This window comes from Eleutherodactylus coqui, chromosome 11 (genome assembly GCF_035609145.1).
Source record: "Eleutherodactylus coqui strain aEleCoq1 chromosome 11, aEleCoq1.hap1, whole genome shotgun sequence".
NCBI classification, from domain to species: domain Eukaryota; kingdom Metazoa; phylum Chordata; class Amphibia; order Anura; family Eleutherodactylidae; genus Eleutherodactylus; species Eleutherodactylus coqui.
Window position 1 is genome coordinate 34,977,443 of NC_089847.1, and position 24,805 is coordinate 35,002,247.

The 24,805-nt window shown below is 48.2% G+C and overlaps 1 protein-coding gene across 1 annotated transcript; it reads left to right on the forward strand.

Moving 5' to 3' along the window:
* Nucleotides 1–1,355: 1,355 nt before the first annotated feature.
* DYNLRB2 (dynein light chain roadblock-type 2) lies at nucleotides 1,356–13,957 on the forward strand. Its single transcript, XM_066583771.1, has 4 exons — nucleotides 1,356–1,465; nucleotides 3,145–3,220; nucleotides 5,004–5,171; nucleotides 12,961–13,957. The coding sequence occupies exons 1-4, from the start codon at nucleotides 1,463–1,465 to the stop codon at nucleotides 13,002–13,004; spliced, it is 291 nt and encodes a 96-aa protein (XP_066439868.1). The 5' UTR covers nucleotides 1,356–1,462; the 3' UTR covers nucleotides 13,005–13,957.
* The last annotated feature ends 10,848 nt before the right edge of the window (nucleotides 13,958–24,805 follow it).

Here is a 24,805-nt window from a genome sequence, read left to right on the forward strand (position 1 = left end):
GGGGGTCACTATTACTACTGAGGCCAATATAGGGGGCACTATAACTACTGAGGCCAATATAGGGGGCACTATTACTACTGAGGCCACTGTGGGGGACACTATTACTACTGAGGCCAATATAGGGGGCACTATAACTACTTAGGCCAATATAGGGGGCACTATTACTACTGAGGCAACTGTGGGGGTTACGATTATTACTGAGGCCACTCTGGGGATCACTAGTACTACTGAGGCCACTGTGGGGAACAGTATTACTACTGGGGCCAATATAGGGGTCACTATTACTACTGAGGCCTCTGTGGGGGACAGTATTACTACTGGGGCCAATATAGGGGGCACTATTACTACTGAGGCCACTGTGGGGAACAGTATTACTACTGGGGCCAATATAGGGGTCACTATTACTACTGAGGCCTCTGTGGGGGACACTAATACTACTGAGGCCAATATAGGGGACGCTATAACTACTGGGGCCACTCTGTATGTGTCAGCATACTTCAAGCAGCCTTACAATATGTTTACACCTGGTGGAAATGCTGCAGAATGTCCACAGCAGACATTTTTGTCGCAAATTCCGCAGCATTTATGCATAAAAAAATAGTCAAAATCCGTACATTGGTGAGGATTTTGACTGGCAGTCAGCTGCGTTCCTTGCAGATGATGTCATACTATGTGGCGCTCCCCCTCACCTCCTCCGTAGGCTTTCCGCTGCCAGCGGTGCCCAGCTTCCCAGCGGCCTGGTCAGTTGCGGCAGCGCTGGTCAGGTGATGCTGGTCTGGTGACGTCACTACAGGCCGCTGGGAACTGGAAGCCAGGGAGCGCTCACAGCGGGAAGCCTACGGAGGGCGCCGCATAGTCTGACATCAGCTGCGGGTATTTTTGAATGCAGTAATGCCACACAGCTATTTCTCTGTCCAGATGATTGGGGCCACACAGAACGGCATTGTGGGCCGCATGTGGCCCCGTACCATGTTGTGCACCCGTCTGTGGCACTACGGTGGGCAGCCGAGCCTGGCACACACTGGCAGCTTCTACCACTTCCATGAGATACAGAGCCAATAATATGGCGATGTGATAAACTGCTGGAGGTTTCTAGAAGAGTTGCCATTTTCTCAACCTGTCCCAAACCCCAGTGTGGCTGCTAACTGCCCCTCTGACACATATCTCCCAGCACATGGTGACATGGAGGAGGTGGAGCCTCCGCCCTTCAGCAGCTCCTCCAGCTGCTAATAACCTGTTTACCATTCACTATGACACAAATCACGTGCGCAACACTGCCCTGCACTACCGCACAGCGGCCAGCGGGGGCAGCAGATCACTAACTCCAGGCAGGCACGCCACGTGATTACCTCATGGTGAAAAGGCCGCGCCCCTCTGCCCGCCCTCCGCACGTCGGTCCCGTGTTACCATAGTGACGGGAGAAGCGGCGGTTTGTTGACGGTGTGCAGCGCGGAGGAGCGGGATGGTGAGTGCCGGTGTACAGGGCAGTGGTGTGGGGGGACAGCTGATATATATGGGGTTACTGCTGCTCCGCTGTACATTATAAGAGTATAACCTCCCATCACCATGGAAACGCACCCTGACGAGGGGGATGGCTGGTGGGCTTAGAATTAAAAGTAATGTAGATTACTTCTTAAAAATGCGCACTGAGCTGCTGCAGAACCTCTTTATGAAGAGTCAGGCTGAATACACGCAGCTATGTTTCTGCATGCAAAATGTATGGATTCGTTCACAAGCGCGTATGTGGTGTGCGCAATTCCGTAGCGCAAAAAAATAAAACCGCACGTTCTATTACTGCACATAGAAAATATGAAGCTAATTAGGCTAATTAGCCATTTCTGTGTATGGGACTGCGGCTGTGGGTTTTTTTAAAACAAGTGGTGCATGCAAAAACGTAACGGCTGATGCGCAAAACCACGGCACATATATACCGGTGTGAGTCCGGGCGGGTGGGGGTGGGGATTGGAATGTGTGATTAATTAATATGAAACACCCTTGGGGCTCACAGACACTTAAGTTTTTTTTTAACGCTGCGATATCGCTGCATTTAAAAAAACGTAAGTGGGTGTGAGCTCTTATAGTCTCAGTAACGAAGGTCTGCAGCAGCTGCGGCGCATTATATGACGTGCTGGTGCGGTTTACGTTGCTCCGCATGACTTGCACTACGGTTCGCGATGCTCTGCAGCCTCTGCGGTGCATGTCATCACGCTCTGCTGCAGCGCAGGTTGCAATGATCTGACGCCGCTTCACACGCCCGTGAAAATTACGTGAGATTTGAGCGCGGTAAATCGCAATATATGAGCGATTACCTTTTTACAATTTTTTTCCCCGAATCGCGGCATAACCTATCTTATGAATGGCGGAGTGCTCAGCCAATTAGATGCAGCCCTTTCAGCAGGCGGAGATTTTAAATCCCCGCCTGCTGAAAGAACTCCACTGAAGTGTCGGGACCCAACCGGCCAGATGTGCCAGAGCCCCGACAGCGGCGGAGAGGTGAGTGTATTTTTTTACTTTTTTTTTTTTTTTACAGCTATGGATGATTTTCAGGGAAGGGCTTATATTTAAAGCCCTTCCCTGAAAATCACTATGGGGGTGCCTGCACCCCATTGCTTTCAATGGGGCTGCTGGTAGTAGCCGGCCCATTGAAATCAATGGGAGAACTTCGCGATCCTCTGCCACAGCTGTGACAGGGGATTCCTTACTCCCCATGGGGAGTCCCCTCCTCACGCTGTCACAGTAACCAGTGATAAGGGGACTCCCCGCTGGGGAATATTTACATGCACCACAGACCTATGGTGCACGCATGTCCTATGTTTTGCAGGTACCTGTGTTTGCACGGACATGTGAACACACCATAGGGAACCAATGGTTCTAATAGACGCGTGGTTCTGTGCGGATGTATGTACGCTCGTCCGGATGCACCCTTCATCTGCATTGCAACCCGTCCTAAACCGGCCCCGTAGAACCTAATGGGATCGGCGTTTGGTGCGTTCAGACGATACAATCTGCCCTTATTGAACTGCATAGGATAGCTCTTTGTTGGCTTGTTGAGAGAACGATTTTTTAACCCCTTAAGAACCAAGTGCGGTAAATAGATGTCATACAAATATGACTACTGACGATGTTTTTTTGCTTATTTTGCAGTCTGAGGTAGAAGAAACCCTGAAGAGGATTCAGTCCCAGAAAGGAGTGATTGGGACTATAGTAGTAAACGCCGAAGGTAAGACGACGCCTGCTTATTACCTGGGGGGGCCATGTATATACATAGATCTTTTTTCCTATTAATGTTCCATTTATCTGTGATCATAAATCCAAATGTATTAACCCTTTGCAATCCAAGTTTTGGATTAAGGGTTTCCTAGGGGGTTTTCTCTTTCCGCCAGTATACAATGGCACCATCTACTGGCTAGAGCCAGTACTGCGGTATTGGACATGCTGGAGAGGCCCCCCCCCGACAACAGAGCGGCCAGTAATATACAGTAAGAATACCCTGCCGGACGTCTTCCGATTTTGATGCAGATCCCCAGCAGACTTTGGCCCTTTCATTCCACAGCGCAAAATATGCTACGGATTTTGGTGCAGATGCTCACCCAAATCCTCCACGTCCAAATGCACACATAGGCCTTGTTCACAAAGCAGAAATCAACGGACATTTTTCTGCATAGACTCCGCCTCTGTAAACCGCTGCAGAAATCCATGGTTATCGGCTCCCGCACACGGGCGGTTTTGCAATTTTTGTGTGCACCCGTGTGCAGGAGCTCTGTTTTTGTGCGCTCATTAGGGATTTATGGGGGTGCGCAAATGCGCACTCCGGTCACACTGAATTGCGCACTTAAAGGGGTTGTCCCGCGAAAGCAAGTGGGGTTATACACTTCTGTATGGCCATATTAATGCACTTTGTAATGTACATTGTGCATTAATTATGAGCCATACAGAAGTTATTCACTTACCTGTTCCGTTGCTAGCGTCCTCGTCTCCATGGTGCCGTCTAATTTCAGCGTCTAATCACCTGATTAGACGCGCTTGCGCAGTCCGGTCTTCTCCCTGGTGAATGAGGCCGCTCGTGCCGGAGAGCTGGTCCTCATAGCTCCGCCCCGTCACGTGTGCCGATTCCAGCCAATCAGGAGGCTGGAATCGGCAATGGACCGCACAGAGCCCACGGTGCACCATGGGAGAAGACCTGCGGTGCATCGTGGGTGAAGATCCCGGTGGCCATCTTGCTAAGGTAAGGAAGAAGTCGCCGCAGCGCGGGGATTCGGGTAAGTACTGGACGGTTTTTTTTTTTAACACATGCATTGGGTTTGTCTCGCGCCGAACGGGGGGCCTATTGAATAAAAAAAAAACAAAAACGTTTCGGCGCGGGACAACCCCTTTAACTGTACCATTTCACGGTGTTAATTACTAACCCCCGGAGACTAATTAAGCTGCTGAACCGGTTCAAAATTGGCGCAGGTGTGTCCCATGCCAATGTGAACGGGCCCGGTAGTGCAAAAAGTACAGTAGGCTGCGTGGAAACACTTGGGAGAACATGTGATAGCGTTCCATTCAAAACGTAATACCGTCACGCTCGTGTGCCGGAGCCCTAAGCGCCAAATTGTTCCTGCGTATTTTACAGCAGATCTAGCGCTGTGAATGGGCAAAATCCACTTGTGCGGTTTCCAACGCAATTCTCGCTGTCACTTCTTAGCACTTCTTACAGCGTTAAGGGTGGCGTTTCAAATGCCGCGCTAAATGCTGTAAAACGCCTCCATTGATTTTAATGGTGCTTCTCAGACTAGCATTTTTTAAGTGTTATCTATTCCATTTTTGTGCGTTTTCACGTTTTTAAACGCGACGTGTTGCCCATTGAAATCAACAGGGAGAGTTTTCAATGCCGTGAAAAACGCGATAGAATGATAGTTAGAGATTTGCGTCCAACCTCATAATCTAGCATTCTACCCAGTACGGTTTTCTGCAGTGCAAGTGATATCCGTAGATTTAGGCATGTACGTGTTTATTTGCAGGCATCCCCATAAGGACCACTCTGGATAACTCCACCACAGTGCAGTATGCCGGGCTCCTTCACCAGCTCTCCATGAAGGCTAGAAGCACCGTGCGTGATCTCGACCCTCAAAATGATCTGACCTTCCTCAGGATCCGATCCAAGAAGCACGAGATCATGGTTGCTCCAGGTACTGCAGTCACTTTTATGACATGAGCAATGATCGCTCAGTAAATGGAGGCGGAGTGTCCAGAGATCGCCTCCGACCGCCTGCGTCTATTCACAGTAAGCAGGCAGGCGTTCATAGGTGAATGGTTGCCTATTTACGTGGGCCGATCAGCACTTGCTTTTTATGCCTGCTTAAACTGAGCAAACTATCGCTTGCCATTCAATCGCTGGCCGTGTTTACACTGAACAATTCTGATTTAGATTCACACAATCCAGAAATAATTCCAAATGACAGTCATTCCGTGTAATAGGGCCCTTATACATCAGTGTAAGGCCGCTTTCACACAGGAGACAAAATCACGTGATTATATCGCGATTCGACAGAGCTACAAATCACATGTATGTGAAGCCATGCTTTCCAAATGGGTTCCTTCACATTAGCGATGTTTTGTAGGCTGCTACACTACGAGAAAAAAATCACAGCATGCTCTATACAGCCACGATTTGCGATGTTTTTTAGCCCATTTTTCCCTATGGAGCCTTCCTTTGCGTTGCATCACATAAAACGTGGAGGTCCTATTGTTTAAGCCCTAAAATAACCCTACCTGCATAAAAAAAAAACAGTACATCACCTTACAGGCGCTGTCCACTCCGCCGCACTTCGCCTCCGCAGGTCCAACATACTTGTCTGTAGTCTTCGGCCAGTGCCTTCTAGTGAGGGGTTTCAAAAACCCCGCCTCCAGGAAGTGCTGGCTCTGATTGGCTGAGCGGCACTTGAGAGCCAATCAGAGCCAGCGCTTCCTGGAGCCAGGGTTTTTGAAACCGCTCACCAGGAAGTGCTGGATGAAGACTATGAAGTATGTTGGACCTGCGGAGGAGATGTGCGGCGGAGCAGACAGCGCCTGTTAGGTAATGTATTGTTTTTTTTGTTTTTTTTTAAGTAGCCAGGTTTTATTTTCGGGTTGAGGCTTATATTTTTCAAGCCCCCCAAAAAATCCGGTCATGAGCGCTACAAAGTTGTGATATCGCCGTGAGAAAACCCTGCAATATCACTGATTTTCTTTCGGCATTTGGGAATGTTCACACGTAGCATAAATGCTACGGATTTTCTGCATGAAATATTCGCAGTATTTACAGTACAAGCCGTTTGAATAAAATTTTAACAAATCTCACTCACTTAGTCCAGAAACCAGCTATATGGAATCTGGAATTGACATATAGACGGATTTTAAATCTGCAGCATGCCAATTGTTTGGTGCGGATTTCACCCTTTGCAATACAAATGGTCAAATCTGCACCTTTTGGTTTTCTTACCTCTTTGCCCATACCCGAAAGATGTCTTCACACTGTGTCTGCAGTGTATATTTGGTGTATTTAGGGAAACGCCTGGTGTATATGTCAAACATATCCGTAGGCTCCTATTCACCCAACACAGACCAAAAGAGTGGGGAGGGGGTTCGGCCTCTGTCAGGTCAGTATAAATTGGTTGAATAGTTTTTTCTTGATGTATAGAATAGTCTATTCAGCTACATCTATTGGTATGTATCAAGTTTACACATTTTTTTTTTTAAACCTGGGAGCCTATGGCTGATGTATGCCTATACCATGTGTGAGGGATTAGCGTTTAGGATCGGTAGCAACCTGGGCATAAGCAGTCAGAGACAGTGACACTTGCGATAAAGTCTTTAGTCCAGGCTTCGCCTGGGTTTATTTCCAAGCAAACAAAGCAAAATACAGGCCTTAACATTAGGCAAACATAAAGTAAATCCTGCTCGTCCGAGCACTTACTAAACGTGTAGCGTCCCTGTCTACGTACTGGTTAACAAATGGCACCTGCACACAGCCAGCCAGGACTCTCAGACCTGCAGAGGTCTCAGCTCTCCCCTAGGCCCTGTAGGCCCAGGCTTTATATGGCCTGGTACCAGCCCCACCTGGTACGTGGGAGTGACCATCCCACCCTTCACTTTGGTCACTCCAGGAAAAGCCGGCCCGGATTATGTGGCTTGGAGCCACTTACATACTACAACGTGTTAGTAGCTTAATGCTACTAACACTATACTGCCGGCTTCCTCCACCGAGCCCAGGCTGCTCGGTGGCACGTATCTGCCCAAGTGCTCCCCAAGGCAGCATAGGAGAGCATCCTAAGCGACACATACCTGGCCGGTCACCGTCTCACACATGGAATACACCAGAGGTATTCAACGTAAACTGTGAGTGCAGTGTGAATAGACACTTGCGTATTGTTCTGAGCACAAGGTATAAAAACCTGAATGTTAAGGTTTTCCTCCAAATTAACCTCCTGCACATCCTTTTTAAAATTCTGTGGCGGTATTCTACAACCCTCTAAACAAAAAGTACTTTGCTTCAGCTATCCAAGGCTCACACTCCAGAGGTCCTCCTGGTCAGCATGCAACAGCATTGTGTAGCGGCCTCTTTTCTTTATATATCAGTCTGTAAATGTCTGGGAATTGAGGAGACCAATTGCTGTTGTGATGGATGCAGTATGTGGCTTACTAATGTCTTGCTGAAATATGCAAGGACTTCCCTGAAAGACATCTGGATGTAGGAACATACGTTGTTCTAAAACCTCTATATACTGCTCAACATTAATAGTGCCTTTAAAGATGTGTAAGCAGCCCATGCCATAGGCCAGTGATTCCCAACCAGGGTGCCACGGCACCCTGGTGTACCGCGAGAGGCTACCAGGGGTGCCGCAGCTCTCTGGCTGGAAATCACATCGATAGTAGGGACAGGCAAGACGCTGCTAAAGGAGCTGGAGGAGTGCTGCCAGGAGCAGAGACCGAGCAGAAGCACAGCTCTGCTCATAGGGGACATGCAAGAGCTACTAAAGGACCTTCAAGGACCTGGAGGAAAACAGCCAATGGGGAACTAGGAGTGTTCCTACATCCCTGCCCTGTCAACCATCTCTGTTCCCGGTGGCGTCAAGATACACCAGTACCAGGAGGAGGTAAGTATATGGGTTCGGGGAGGGGGGGGGGGGGGTTAAATGTTATTAATGGGGGGGGGGGGGTTAATGTTACTGGGGGTGGGGGGGTTAAGGTTACTGGGGGAGGGGGGGTTAATGTTACTGGGGGAGGGTTAATATTTTTGCTTGGTCTACTGTGGGGTTAATATTACTACTGGGGCAGCAATAGGGGTCGCTATAACTACTGGGATCACTACTACTACGGGTGGCCACAATAGGGGTCGCTATTGCTACTGGGGCCGCAATAGGGGTCGCTATTGCTACTGGGGTCACCTGTTACTGCTGGGGCTGCAATAGGGGTCACCTGCTACTGCAGAGGCTGCAATAAATACTACTGAGGCCACTGTGGGGGTCACCATTAATACTGGGGCCACCAATATAGGGGGTTGCCATTACTACCAGGGCCACCAATATAGGGGGTCACTTTTACTAGTGAGGCCACCAATATAGGGGGTTGCTATTACTAGTGGGCCCACCAATATAGGGGGTAGCTATTACTACTGGGGCCACCAACTTGGGGCTGGGACACTTTTACTACACGGGGCGGATTAATTGTGGAATCCATAGTAGCTGTAGCAACAAATTGGATGAGATTTTCAAAATCGTCTAAACGGTGTGGAAATAATCTGTACAAAACCCGTGTGGTTATTGACATGGGGTGGGGGATTTAATTCCGCAGCATGATAATTTTAAATATAATGTATATCAATAGCCCATCCAGCGCTCTTCCCTGTGTTTTTTTTTTTTTTAAACAGCCCTGTCCTTTTTATAACGATGGAGGTAAAAATCATATGTTGTAATAAGCTACACCTCTAACCACACCCCCTTTTGGTAGGGGTGCCGCACCGTAAAAAATTTTTCCCAGGGGGGCCCCAAGGATGAAAAGATGGGAAACACTGCCATATGCAGTAATGCACCCCCATACCATCAGAGATGCAGGCTTTTGAACTATGCACTGATAACAAGCTGGATGGTCCCTCTCCTCTTGAGTCCACAGGACACGACGTCTGTGGTTTCCAAGAAGAATTTAAAATTTTGATTCATCTGCTCACAGAACAGTTTTCCATTTTGCCTTGGTCCATTTTAAATGCACTTTGGCCCAGAGAAGATGCCGGCATTTCTGTATTGTGCTGATATATTGTTTCTTTGCATGATACAGCTTTAACGCAGCAAACTGTGTTCACAGACAATGACTTCTGTAGATATTCCTGAACCCACGCAGTGATATGCATAACAGAATCATGCCTGTTTTTAATGCAGTGACGCCTGCGGGGCCGTAGATCTCAAGCATTCAGTATTGACCATCGGCCTTGTCTCCTGTACACCTAAACTTTCTCAAGATTCTCTGGATCTTTTGATGATATTTTGTACTGTACATGGGGGATATTCAAACTTTTCACAATTTTGCGTTCATGAATATTTTTCTGAAATTGTTCCACAATTTTAAGACCCAATTTTTCACAGATTGGTGAACCTCTGACCATCTTTGCTTCTGAGAGACTCTGCCTCTCTAACATACTCTTTTGTTACACAGTCATGTGACTTTGAGAATTTAACTCCAGCTGTTTTTCATTAGTACCACTTGTTTCTACAGCCTTTTGTTGCTGCCATCACTTTCTAAATAAGTAAAGTTTTTTAAAATAAAATAGATAAATGCAGGGTTCATACGAGTCATGGAAAACCTGGAATTTGATTTTACAAAGTCATGGAATACCTGGAAATGTCATGGAATTTCCTGATTTGTCATGGATTTTTGGTTTTTAATCATGGAGTTTTTTCTGAATCTTGCTAAGAGTCAAATCTGTGCTTTTTTTTCCACTCGTATCAATGACAGAGTACCACTTCTTGTATTTAAGTTAATTGACTGCAGTTAATACACTAAAAATGGGAGGATGGTTGGGAGATCGACAGAATCAAAGACTGGTTTGTCAAAATATTCCAAGTTGTTTTCTATCTGAGAGTCTGTTAAAAAAAACAAAAAAAAAACTTTTGTCAAACTCACTTACTGTATATACTCAAGTATTAGCCGAGCCAATAAGTTTTACCACAAAAAACTGCTAAAACTTATTGACTCGAGTATAAGCCTACCTATCTCGAGTATATACTAGGTTAAAAAAAAACCCTCAATACTTACCTCCAAGCCGGTGTCTATGTCCCTGACACAATGATCTCCCCGACGGTGCGGCAAGCTGCTTGAGAATTCTCCCCCGCTCAGCTTTGAATTCCCCCACTGCCAGCGATGTGTAAGTAAGCACTGTGATTGGATCGAGCTCCAACCAATCACAGCCGGCGCTCGATAAACCAATCACGGCCATTCAGTGATGTCATTTACTGAATGGCTATGAATGATCGAGCGCTGGCTGTGATTGGCTGGTGCTCGATCCAATCGCAGGGCTTATTTACACAGCGCTGGCAGCTGCGGAATTTAAAGCCGAGCACAGAGATAACAGCAGGGAGAATTCTCAAGCAGCTTGCCACACCGCCGGGGAGACCATCGCAACGGGGACACAGACGCCAAGTGGGAGGTGAGTATTGCATTTTGTTTTTACCTAACTGGAGTATAAGCCGAGGGGGCTTTTTCAGCATAAAAAAATGGGCTGAAAAACTCGGCTTATACTCCAGTATATACGGTAATTTAATTCTGTTGTTGTGGTGGCATAGATTCTGTTATGTTTAGGTGACTACTGGCAGAATAATAGTTCACTTAAATATTACAGATTTTTTTAAGTGTCCCTTGTAAAACTCAGTTGTGGGTTGCATTCACACGAACATATATCGGCTCGGTTTTCACGCCGAGCCGATATACGTCGTCCTCCTCTGCAGGGGGGGAGGATGGAAGAGCCAGGAGCAGGAACTGAGCTCCCGCCCCCTTTCTGCCCCCTCTCCGCCCTTCTGCACTATTTGCAATGAATGGGGGCAAGGCTAAGTTCCGCAAATTAGCCCCGCCCCCATCCCACCTCTCCCCATTGCAAATAGTGCAGAGGGGCAGAGAGGGAGCGGGAGCTCAGTTCCTGCTCCTGGCTCTTCCATCCTTGACACTGTCGACCATAATCTCCTTCTCACTATGCTCCACTCTATTGGTCTAAAGTATACTGCTCTCTCCTAGTTCTCTTCCTACCTCTCTGACCGCTCTTTCAGTGTCTTCTTTGCTGGTTCTATCTCTGCTCCACTTCCTCTTGCTGTTGGGGTCCCCCAGGGCTCGGTCCTTGGTCCCCTTCTTTTCTCTATCTATACTGCCCCAATTGGACAAACCATCCACAGATTTGGCCTCCAATACCATCTCTACGCTGACGACACCCTACTATACACCTCCTCTCGTGAGATCTCTGGACCATTCCTCCAAAATATCACCGACTGTCTGTCCGCTGTCTCTAACACTATGTCCTCCCTTTTTCTCAAACTAAACCTCTCTAAAACTGACCTCCTTGTCTTTCCACCTTCTAACCGACCTCCCCTCAACATCTCCATTCCAGTGTCTGGCACCATCATAACCCCCCGACGGCATGCCCGATGCCTTGGGGTCACACTGGACTCTGACCTCTCCTTTACCCCCCATATCCAATCTCTGGCCCAAACATGCCACATGCACCTCAGAAATATTGCTAAAATACGTCCGTTCCTAACCACGGACACGCTAAAGACGCTCGTGGTTGCGCTCATCCACTCCCGGCTTGACTACTGCAACTCGCTACTCATTGGCCTCCCCCGCACTAGACTCGCTCCGCTCCAATCCATACTAAATGCAGCAGCTAGACTCCTTTTTCTATCCAGTCGTTATTCAGACTCCTCTGCATTATGCCAGTCGCTGCATTGGCTGCCCATCCACTGCAGAACTAAATTTAAACTCCTCTACCTCACTCACAAAGCTCTGCATGGCGCTGCACCACCATACATCGCCTCCCTACTGTCAGTACACCACCCAGCCCGCTCACTCCGATCGGCTAACACACTCAGACTAAACACCCCTGTAATACGAACCTCTCATGCTCGCCTACAGGACTTCACTAGAGCAGCACCCATCCTCTGGAACGCTCTACCCCAAGGCATCCGGACAATTCCCGATGCACGAAATTTCAGACGTGCCTTAAAAACGCACCTCTTCAGGGAAGCATACCAAATCTCCTGACCTAGTCCCTCGCCCCTCCCTATGGTGCCCCACCCTGTTTGCCTTCTGATAAATGATCTGTACATAAAATTTCCTATTGCTTGTGTTCCCCAACCCCTGCACCTCCTGTACCACCCCAACCCATTTGTGTCTAACCCAATGTACCTCACATCGTAACTGTTGCAATTGTTGTATTGTTTTGCATTTATCCATGCCTGAAAGCGCTGCGGAATAAGTTGGGGCTATACAAATAAAGATTATTATTATTATTACCCCCCCTCCCCTGCAGAGGAGGACGACGTATATCGATTCGCGTGAAAACCGAGCCGATATATGTTCGTGTGAATGCAGCCTCAAAGTGTATATACTGGTTGGGTATTTTTTATTAAAAAACAATTATTTAACTGGAAATGGCTTGACTTAGCAGGGCCTGTCTCTTATTATTTTTGTATATAAAACAATAAAAAAACTTTGTGTGTATTTCGAGTCCCGCGAGTGCCATTTAAAATCAAGATTTTGTCAGGAAACATTTTTAAAAGCCTGTATGAACCCTGAAATGTCTCCTTTTCACCTTCTGATGTGTTCTACTGTGAATTAAACCTGGGTATGAGATTTCCAAATCATTGCATTCTTATTTTTTTAAAATTTATTTATATTTTACATGGCAATTATTTCAGCTTGTCGTTTAACAATTAATTTTTTGCCTATTCTTTTTTTCAGATAAAGACTATCTACTGATCGTCATCCAGAATCCATCAGATTGAAAGTACCCTGCTGGTGATCTGTTAGCTGAATACTCTGGCATATGTTTTACGAGGGGTTCTTTACCTAAAAAGCTGCCCCGCCCCCCCCATGAGCAGAAACTGTGAAAAGATGCAATTTTCTACCATACACCTACTAATTCTACCTTTATGCACCTGGGGGGGCAGTGGTGTGGATATAGGAGAGACCGTTATCGCTATATCCTATTATAAGTGTCTTCCCCTGTACTGAAGTGCCTGCGTTACATCTGGTGATTCTTTATAAAGTGCACTTATACTGTAGCTTTGCACACGCGCCCCTCTTACCCTGCAATCCGTGTGTAAAGGGAACAAGGTGGAGGTTAGAAAGTCTCAGCTTTTCTCAAATATTTCCTGTGTAAGGCCCCTTTAAAGGGAACCTGTCATCAACTATAAGCGCCATACACTAAGTGATGGTGCTTATAGTCTAGGGAGCTTCTTTTCATACCCTGTCCCCCAGCAAAGTCAGCGCATGCACGGCAAGATTGACTCTTTTCAGTAGTCTGCGCACGTACATTTCCATTCATCTCTATGGAGCGTGCACACAGCATTCTGTAGAGTCGAGCTGCCAGTGCGTACGCTGACTTTGCTTGATGACACCCCAGGAACAGGGGAACAGTAAGTATGACATACAGCTCCTCGGACTCCTCATTCTCTAAACTATAAATACCATTGGTGGTGCTTATAGTTGATGACAGGTTCTCTTTACATTATTAATACTATTCGCCAATGTCCTTCTACTACAATACTCCCCCTGGACATCTAATGTAACTGCACAATATGGCGGTAAAGGTTACAAGGTGTTATTCCACTTTTTGGACTCTTCTTGTTACTGCTCTCCAGTTTTGCAGCGGTTCTTTTTGTTAGATGACCACTTCACACTCCAGCATGACAAATGTGTTTACTGTACTTACAATAAAGTATTATTTCCAATCAAACGATGCCTTCTTTTATTTCATTCAGGATTGCAAATTTTTAGATTGACACTTATGCCCAGGTAAGGCTATCTTCATATTGGCATTGGAAGTTCCATCAGGAACTTTTGTCACTTATTCCTGTGAAGGTCCCAGGCAAAATAGCACAGCATGTAGCACTACTTCGTCTTAGCAAAGGTCGGATGGCAACCAAACAGACCCAATCATAGTCAATGGGACTCCATTATAAGGAGAATCCGTTTGGCCTGGGGATTGCATCTTCCATAGCAAAGTAGGAAAACTGAATCCATAATTATAACAGTGAATGTGCTATGTAGCTCACCAAACCGGTGGAGAGATGTAAGCCAACTGCTATAGAATCCAAAATAAATGACCTTCTTACACGCCCTTTATCATGGTGTCGGAGATCTATAAGCTTGGACTCCTGTAAAATCCTTGTTTGGATTATTAATATCTTGACGGTGTCTTTAAAACCCTAGAAAAAAAATATCTCCATGGGAGTGTCATCGCTGATACTCCAGAAATAGCACTTTGCAATTGAGTCCATTTGGGTAAAAACCCAGCCAGAGAATTGGACTCTTTCTGCGTGCTGCAGCACCTTTTGGCTTTGGAGTTATTGGGGATTCCAGCTCGCTGACCTCACGGACTAAATATGACAAAATTCAGTGCTCCTTAACCTATTATTGTATCTTTTTATAGGGTTTTGTTTTCCTTAGGCCGTATTCAGACGGTCAATATTCACACGTGAGTTCTGCCGTGTCTGAGATGGACAGACCTTGCACGGAAAGTGAAACCATTCATTTGAATGTAACTCAGAAACCAGCTCCTCTGCAGTTGCCCCCATGCAAGGACTGGCTGGAAACCACAACTGATGCACAGGAAAACAGAGTAGGTCCAGCGTAGGGTAAAAAAAACCCTTTTTCTCTTTATTGAAAAATCCAGACAGACCTAGAGGAACAAGACGCATGTGCCGTCTTACATGTTTCAGGCAAGCACGTTGCCCTAAATCATAGACCTGATAGTCTCCTGCATAAAGAACTAATTGGCCAGAAGAGGTCTCCCACATGGGTTCTCCAGCCATTTCTGATCTTAGGCAATGCACACAACACCAGCGTAACAGGATCATCCTGTATCAAAAAAGACGTAACTCCTCATCAAGCATGTTGTTGTGTAAAGCCTCACCCTGAATCTGCCAAATCTCCCAATGGATCTCAAACTTTGGATCATAGCCAAAGGCAACATATACCCATCTGTCAGCTAGTTGTATGTACCAGCAAAGCTCCACCTATATACCGGCAGCTCTCTCTCACCACCCAACCTCCACTGGTTTTCAAAAAGTTTGGCAAGTGTGCTTTTGATTTTTTCATGGAGAAGGTTTCATTCTATTGAGAGATTTTGGGATGTTGGAGGGTGGGGTTAATCCTTGCAGTACTGTCATTATTGTAGTGACTCACCATGCAGCACCATATGCTAGATGTTGTAGTGGGTGTGAGAGTGATTTTACATACACCTCCATATGCAGTACATATACAGAACATGCATAGGAACTAGAGATGAGCGAACGTACTCGTCCGAGCTTGATACTCGTTCGAGTATTAGCGTGTTCGAGATGCTCGTTACTCGTGACGAGTACCACGCGATGTTCGAGTTACTTTCACTTTCATCTCTGAGACGTTAGCGCGCTTTTCTGGCCAATAGAAAGACAGGGAAGGCATTACAACTTCCCCCTGCGACGTTCAAGCCCTATACCACCCCCCTGCAGTGAGTGGCTGGCGAGATCAGGTGTCACCCGAGTATATAAATCGGCCCCTCCCGCGGCTCGCCACAGATGCATTCTGACATAGTTCAGGGACAGTGCTGCTGGTGCCGGAGCTGCTATAGCGAGAGCGTTAGGAGTATTTTAGGCTTCAAGAACCCCAACGGTCCTTCTTAGGGCCACATCTAACCGTGTGCAGTAGTGTGGAGGCTGCTTTTTGCAGTGTTGCACATTTTTTTTTTTTTGTATATCGGCCGTACAGAGCATTGTGTCCTGCAGTAATTTTACATTGTCCAGGGCCAGTAGTGGTGAGGCAGGGACAGAAGACATATTTAGTGTATATAGGCAGTGGGCCTTTCCAAAAACATTTGGGAAAAGAAATCTATTTGGGCTGCCTGTGACCGTCCTCAGTGTACTGGGTCTCTGCTGGAGGTAGTTGTCCTAATTCATACGCAGCCAGCTAAGTGTTACAGCAGGCTTGCACAAAATTCTTTCCTGCCTCTGTGTTGCCTCTTACATCACCGCTGTATTCCTGTCCACAAGTGTACTGGGTCTCTGCTGGGGGTAGTTGTCCTAATTCATACGCAGCCAGCTAAGTGTTACAGCAGGCTTGCGCAAAATTCTTTCCTGCCTCTGTGTTGCCTCTTACATCACCGCTGTATTCCTGTCCACAAGTGTACTGGGTCTCTGCTGGGGGTAGTTGTCCTAATTCATACGCAGCCAGCTAAGTGTTACAGCAGGCTTGCGCAAAATTCTTTCCTGCCTCTGTGTTGCCTCTTACATCACCGCTGTATTCCTGTCCACAAGTGTACTGGGTCTCTGCTGGGGGTAGTTGTCCTAATTCATACGCAGCCAGCTAAGTGTTACAGCAGGCTTGCGCAAAATTCTTTCCTGCCTCTGCTGTGCGTTCCGTAAGCGAAGTCAGCCTCCAACCACAGGCCAATAAGCGGCACATTTAATTACAGCGTTCTGTTTCTGCACTACTGGTAATACAGCATGCTGAGGGGTAGGGGTAGGCCTAGAGGATGTGAACGCGGGCGAGGACGCGGAGGCCCAAGTCAGGGTGTGGGCACAGGCCGAGCCAATGCGGTGGCCAGGGGTAGAGGCAGGGCCAGACCGAATAATCCACCAACTGTTTCCCAAAGCGCCCCCTCGCGCCATGCCACCCTGCAGAGGCCAAGGTGCTCTAAGGTGTGGCAGTTTTTCCCAGAGACGCCAGACGACCAACGAACAGTGGTGTGCAACCTTTGTCGCGCCAAGATCAGCTGGGGAGCCACCACCACCAGCATGCGCAGGCATATGATGGCCAAGCACCCCACAAGGTGGGACGAAGGCCGTTCACCGCCTCCGGTTTGCACCACTGCCTCTCCCCCTGTGCCCCAACCTGCCACTGAGATCCAACCCCCCTCTGAGGACACAGGCACGAGTGCCTACCGGCCTGCACCCACACCCTCACCTCCGCTGTCCTCGGCCCCATCCAGCAATGTCTCTCAGCGCAGCGTCCAGACGTCACTAGCGCAACTGTTTGAGCGCAAGCGCAAGTACGCCGCCACGCACCCGCACGCTCAAGCGTTAAACGTGCACATAGCCAAATTGATCAGCCTGGAGATGCTGCCGTATAGGCTTGTGGAAACGGAGGCTTTCAAAAGCATGATGGCGGCGGCGGCCCCGCGCTACTCGGTTCCCAGTCACCACTACTTTTCCCGATGTGCCGTCCCAGCCCTGCACGACCACGTCTCCCGCAACATTGTACGCGCCCTCACCAACGCGGTTACTGCCAAGGTCCACTTAACAACGGACATGTGGACAAGCACAGGCGGGCAGGGCCACTATATCTCCCTGACGGCACATTGGGTGAATTTAGTGGAGGCTGGGACAGAGTCAGAGCCTGGGACCGCTCACGTCCTACCCACCCCCAGAATTGCGGGCCCCAGCTCGATGGTGGTATCTGCAGCGGTGTATGCTTCCTCCACTAAACCACCCTCCTCCTCCTCCTCCTCCTCCTCCAACGCAACCTCTGTCTCGCAATCAAGATGTGTCAGCAGCAGCACGTCGCCAGCAGTCGGTGTCGCGCGGCGTGGCAGCACAGCGGTGGGCAAGCGTCAGCAGGCCATGCTGAAACTACTCAACTTAGGAGAGAAGAGGCACACGGCCCACGAACTGCTGCAGGGTCTGACAGAGCAGACCGACCGCTGGCTTTCGCCGCTGAGCCTCCAACCGGGCATGGTCGTGTGTGACAACGGCCGTAACCTGGTGGCGGCTCTGCAGCTCGGCAGCCTCACGCACGTGCCATGCCTGGCCCATGTCTTTAATTTGGTGGTTCAGCGCTTTCTGAAAAGCTACCCACGCTTGTCAGACCTGCTCGGAAAGGTGCGCCGGGTCAGCGCACATTTCCGCAAGTCCAAGACGGACGCTGCCACCCTGCGGACCCTGCAACATCGGTTTAATCTGCCAGTGCACCGACTGCTGTGCGACGTGCCCACACGGTGGAACTCTACGCTCCGCATGTTGGCCAGACTCTATGAGCAGCGTAGAGCTATAGTGGAATACCAACTTCAACATGGGCAGCATAGTGGGAGTCAGCCTCCTCAATTCCTTACAGAAGAGTGGGCCTGGTTGGCAGCCATCTGCCAGGTCCTTGGAAACTTTGAGGAGTCTACCCAGATGGTGAGCGCGGATGCTGCAATCATTAGCGTCACCATTCCTCTGCTATGCCTCTTGAGAAGTTCCCTGCAAAGCATAAAGGCAGGCGCTTTGCGCTTGGAAACGGAGGCGGGGGAAGACAGTATGTCGCTGGATAGTCAGAGCACCCTCATGTCTATATCTCAGCGCGTTGAGGAGGAGGGGGAGGAGCATGAGGAGGAGGGGGAAGAGACAGCTTGGCCCACTGCTGAGGGTACCCATGCTGCTTGCCTGTCATCCTTTCAGCGTGTATGGCCGGAGGAGGAGGAGGAGGAGGAGGAGGAGGAGGAGGATCCTGAAAGTGATCTTCCTAGTGATGACAGCCATGTGTTGCGTACAGGTACCCTGGCACACATGGCTGACTTCATGTTAGGATGCCTTTCTCGAGACCCTCGCGTTACACGCATTCTGGCCACTACGGATTACTGGGTGTACACACTGCTCGACCCACGGTATAAGGAGAACCTTTCCACTCTCATACCCGAAGAGGAAAGGGGTTCGAGAGTGATGCTATACCACAGGACGGTATGTCCTGGCGGACAAACTGATGGTAACATTCCCATCCGACAGCGCTAGTGGCAGAAGGTGCAGTTCCGAGGGCCAGGTAGCAGGGGAGGTGCAGAGATCAGGCAGCATGTACAGCGCAGGCAGGGGAACATTCTCCAAGGCCTTTGCCAGCTTTATGGCTCCCCAGCAAGACTGTGTCACTGCTCCCCAGTCAAGGCTGAGTTGGCGGGAGCACTGTAAAAGGATGGTGAGGGAGTACGTAGCCGATCGCACGACCGTCCTCGGTGACGCCTCTGCCCCCTACAACTACTGGGTGTCGAAGCTGGACACGTGGCCTGAACTCGCGCTGGATGCCCTGGAGGTGCTTACTTGTCCTGCGGCTAGCGTCTTGTCAGAGAGGGTGTTTAGTGCGGCTGGGGGAATCATCACAGATAAGCGTACCCGCCTATCAACCGACAGTGCCGACCGGCTTACACTCATCAAGATGAACAAAGCCTGGATTTCCCCAGACTTCTCTTCTCCACCAGCGGACAGCAGCGATACCTAAGCAATACGTAGGCTGCACCCGCGGATGGAAGCATCGTTCTCTATCACCATCAAAAACGGGGACCTTTTTGCTTCATCAATCTGTGTATAATATTCCTCCTCCTCCTGCTCCTCCTCCTGAAACCTCACATAATCACGCCGAACGGGCAATTTTTCTTAGGCCCACAAGGCTCAGTCATATAATTTTTGTAAACAATTTTTATACATTTCAATGCTCATTAAAGCGTTGAAACTTTCACCTGAACCAATTTTTATTTTAACTGGGCTGCCTCCAGGCCTAGTTACCAATTAAGCCACATTAACCAAAGCGATTAATGGGTTTCACCTGCCCTCTTGGTTTGCCATGGCCAATTTTTTGGATGTACATTAGTACTGTTGATACAGCAATTTTTGTGGGCCCTCGCCTACAGTGTAATCAAATTAATTTTTAGCCCACCTGCATTACAGCTGACGTTACCTCAGCTGTGTTGGGCAATGCAATGGGATATATTTGTGTACCGCTGGTGGGTTCCAGGGAGCCACCCATGCTGTAGGTGCACACGGAGTTTTTAATACATCTGTACACTTCTAAAGAACCCCAGTCTGACTGGGGCATGCAGTGTGGGCCGAAGCCCACCTGTATTACGCACGACATTACTACCTCAGCTGTGTTGGGCAATGCAATGGGATATTTTTATGTACCGCCGGTGGGTTCCAGGGAGCCACCCATGCTGTAGGTGCACACGGAGTGTAACCTACATGTGTCCACTTGTAAAGAACCCCGGTCAGACTGGGGCATGCAGTGTGGGCCGAAGCCCACCTGTATTACGCACGACATTACTACCTCAGCTGTGTTGGGCAATGCAATGGGATATTTCTATGTACCGCCGGTGGCTTCCTGGCACCCACCCATGCTGTCGGTCCACAGGGACTTCACAATAGGGAGTTGTACCTGCCTGTGTCTATGAATTAAAAAGCCCGGTCTAACTGGGGCATGCAGACACCTTGACAGAATGAATAGTGTGTTTCACATAGGTTCCCCATTGCTATGCCCACGTGTGCAGCTCCTGATGGCGGTGGCACAGGATTATATTTCCCATGGCTTCTGTACAGCATTGTGGGCTATCGCCCCGCCCCTTTTAAAGAGGGTCGCTGCCTAGCCGTGCCAACCCTCTGCAGTGTGTGCCTGCGGTTCCTCCTCATGGCAGACGCACTTATAAATAGACATGAGGGTGGTGTGGCATGAGTGCAGCTGAAGGCTGCGCAGGGACACTTTGGTGTGCGCTGTGGACACTGGGTCGTGCGGGGGGGGGGGGGGGGGGTTGGGCAGCATGTAACCCAGGAGAAGTGGCAGCGGATTGTCATGCAGGCAGTGATTGTGCTTTGTTGGAGGTAGTGTGGTGCTTAGCTAAGGTATGCATTGCTAATGAGGGCTTTTCAGAAGTAAAAGTTGTTGGGAGGGGGGGGGCACTCTTGCCGCTATTGTGGCTTAATAGTGGGACCTGGGAACTTGAAATGCAGCCCAACATGTAGCCCCTCGCCTGCCCTATCCGTTGCTGTGTCGTTCCCATCACTTTCTTGAATTGCCCAGATTTTCACACATGGAAACCTTAGCGAGCATCGGCGATATACAAAAATGCTCAAGTCGCCCATTGACTTCAATGGGGTTTGTTACTCGAAACGAACCCTCGAGCATCGCGATAATTTCGTCCTGAGTAACGAGCACCCGAGCATTTTGGTGCTCGCTCATCTCTAATAGGAACTGTTGTAGTCCATTTTAATACTTGTTTGGAATTAGTTGTAGTTAAACGGTCATTTAGGCGTATGCGTCTACATAACAGAAATAAATATTTAGAGTTGCACTCTGTTGCAAATTAAATATTCACTGGGAAGGTCCCTATTAAAATGTAACCTTTTTTAAAAAATACTCCTAGAATTCTGGGACGAGATAGACATACTCAACAATACTAAGCTTCCAACATCTGTTCCGGATCTGAGTGAACACCTTCCCGAATAGTATGCTGTAAAGAGAAAAGACAGAAAGTGCCACAATAGAAAGGTGCGAGTGAGACAGACAGGGTAATGCCTAGTCGTCACTTTCCCCAAGTGAAGGCCCATTTACACGGAGCGATGATCGTTGGAGCTATGATCGTTGCGTCTAAACGCGCGCCCATCGTGCACTTTTCGTACACTGCTAATTGATTGTTAAATTCAGTCCAACCTAAAAATTGGCCTTCAGCCTTATCAGCAGTTCTCCGCGGGTAGTGCTGATAGCATTGTTTCCCGCTGGAGAACAACAGAACTGAAAGCAGATAAGAGCCTTCGGGCTATTAACTGCTTTTAGCTAAAGGCCCATTTAGACACAAGGATTATCGCTCAAAATTCGCTCAAAAGCCGTCTTTTGAGCGATAATCGCATATAACTGCACTGACATCGTGCAGTTTTCGTTATGCTGTCGCTCATCGTTGTCTTTCAGCTTGCTGAAAGACAACGATGAGTCTTATCAGGAGTTCACAGCGGGATACAGCTGATACTATTGTTTCAGCTGTATCCCGCTCCCTGATGACACGCGGGGTATGAAGAACAGAGCGGTCCAGCTCTGTTCTTCATATCCGGCATGCAGAGCTCGGCTGTATAACAGCCGGGCGCTCCGTGCAGAAAACATCTATATGCAGAAGACAAGCGGGAGACACCCTGCTTGTCTTCTGCATCCTCCACTCACAGCGCTCGGCTGTATAACAGCCAGGCGCTTGGAGTGGGGAACAGCTGGCTGCAGAAGACAAGCGGGGCCATCTTGAGCCTCGTGGAGATGTCTCCTGGAGCCCCGAGAAACCGCTCCATTATGCCGCTTCCTCTGCTCGGCATGGATAGCTGTGACTGCGGAGGATTCCTCTGCCCCATGCCGCGTCCAGTGGTGAAATTGCGCTGCTTGCTGGGGCCTCAGAGCTGCAGACTGGGTAAGAGATGCAGGAGCTCGCCTAATGTGTGACCTATTCCGCCATCTGCTGGACTCGCCCCCCCAAATGTGCAGTTTTATGAGGGATTCTAATCAGGGGCTGAATAATTCTGAGACTGCAGTAGTCATTAAAAATGACATTTTCTGTTGAATTTGGAGAAACCACTAGTTATATTAGTTGTGTTACGCTATTTAAATTGTTCTTGTTTGTTTTTTAAAACAGCTGAAAATTTGTAAATTTGGCATAAAAACCTAATTTGCAAAATAATTTTAGGCCTTATGCCCACAGCTGGGTCAGATTTCACCTGTAAAATATCACAGCAGAATCAGACCTGGCGCCCCCCAGAGACTCTATACTTACCTTTCTGGATCCACCGCGAGTGTCTCGCCCGGCGAGCCAGCGTGCATGCGGAATGCAGCATATGACGCCGATGCTGGGCTGTGACAGATTCTCGCGGTACCATACATGCTTGGTTATCGCTCCATTCAATCTCCATGTTACTGGAGAGATGCAGACAGCCTGCAGGAGGAGGAGAACACAGGACCCCCATTCTTGGGATCAATGGGGATCTCACTGGTGAGACCCCCACCAATCAGACTTTTTTCACCTATCCTATGAATAGGCGATAAAAGTCGATTTTAGTGCAACCTCTTTAAGCTCTTTATTCTCCATATAATGGTTTCCAAAGAACATATTGGCCCTTTTACACGCAACAATTATCGCTCAAAATTCATCAAACAGCCGAAAGTGAGCGATAATCATTACATGTAAACGCGGGTAGTTGTGCACTATTCATTCAATTGTCGTTTAGCGCTGGTTTTTATCTGGCATAAAAACCATCGCTTAAAATTCGTTCCATTTGAATGGAATTCATCAGTCTTTTAGGCGGCTTGCTGACTTAACAATGTACTCATTGTGTTTGCCTTGCATACATAATGAGCGTACTGTTTACTCTGCCAGGAAGAGACAATGGACTCCTGCCGGCCAGATAACTGTTGCATAAACACACACCCAGCTGAGCAAACAACTCGTACTGAGCTAATAGAGGAAATACAAAGGATTTAAAGCCATTATCTGACGTGTAATTTTATTCAAAAATGTTGGCAGTTTCTTTATTTCTGTGGTCGTTTAGCGATAATCGTTGCATGTAAAAGAACCTTTTGGCTCACAAGCTTCCATACTTAGTAGTGTAATATTTCTCCTTTTGTGTTCCGGCCTCCATGACTTTATGCGCATTCATTGAGAAAGCACCATAGTAATTTGCAAGACATGAAATCCTGGACATGCCCTTTAAGAGTCACAAATGTATATAAATCTACATATGTGATTGGCAAATTACAGTGCCTACTGGGAGTTATCTTCTCTAGGCAATCAACCCTGACTTTGATTTAATGACAAGAAATAGTGTAATAACATGTCTCTTGATATAATAATAATATCCCTGCAGCGATCGCAGCTAAATTGTACTCTGATGATAATCCGGTCTGATGAGTGCCAGCGCACTGTAGATTCTCCAGCCGGGGTAATCCCTCAGTTCCTGTTTAGTTAGTCTCAAACTGCTAATAAAAAACTATTGATGTTACAATAAGATTAAAATATTCAGAAATCGTACTGTCTCTGAATGATGCCAATACTGCCGAACGAATGCCATCCCAGCCGCTGAAGAAAAGCAGAAAATAATATTGGTAGCCGTGTAAGGGGTGGGGGGTGCAGTCTTTTTAGCATCCCCTATTGCATTTTTTCTCCACAGTTTAATTACACTGTATTATCACTTTGTATATGTTGTATCTAAACTGATCACCTTATAAAGGGGTTTTCCAGGCAGCGCCCGCTGTCAGTGCTGGGATACACCGGGGTCGGACTGGAAGCCGCTGCTCTGACCCCTGTGTAGTGGCTGGTGCTTGTAATTACAGACACAGCTCCCACTGATTTCAATGAGAGTTGTGCTGCAATTATGAGCGCTGGCCAGTACACCAGGGTCGGAGCAGTGGCTTCCTGTCCGACCCTGGTGTATCCCAGCACTGACAAAACTGGAAAACATCTAGGAGCTGAGGTTGCGTCTGGGAGGAAGTTGCATCATGTTCTTCAGAGTGAGCCTGAGCAACAAAGAAGACAGACATGTGGTCTGGTTTCTCCTCAAGGAAATCTAGACTTTGTTTGGCGGCACTGGTAGTTTTCTGAGAGTCCGATGTTCTTTCATTACCGCATCACCCACTGATAACGAGATACAGATCTGCAGTAACAACATCCAAAGTTTCACTCCTCTCCTTCCACGCAGAGGTAAACCGTGTGCACAGCAGTCGCATACCCTACAGGATATGCTGCCTAAAGAGACTCTACTAACCCTCCAACTACCGGTGACCCCATTCAGCAGCACAGCAGTCCTCCAGCCTATGGGTGTGCTGCCTGAAGAGACTCTACTAA

What these genes read in the sequence shown, in the direction of transcription:
- DYNLRB2 (XM_066583771.1), top strand. An exon ending in TATAGTAGTAAACGCCGAAG is followed by an intron (nt 3,221 to 5,003) that starts GTAAGACGACGC and finishes GTTTATTTGCAG; the next exon opens with GCATCCCCATAAGGACCACT. An exon ending in CGAGATCATGGTTGCTCCAG is followed by an intron (nt 5,172 to 12,960) that starts GTACTGCAGTCA and finishes TCTTTTTTTCAG; the next exon opens with ATAAAGACTATCTACTGATC.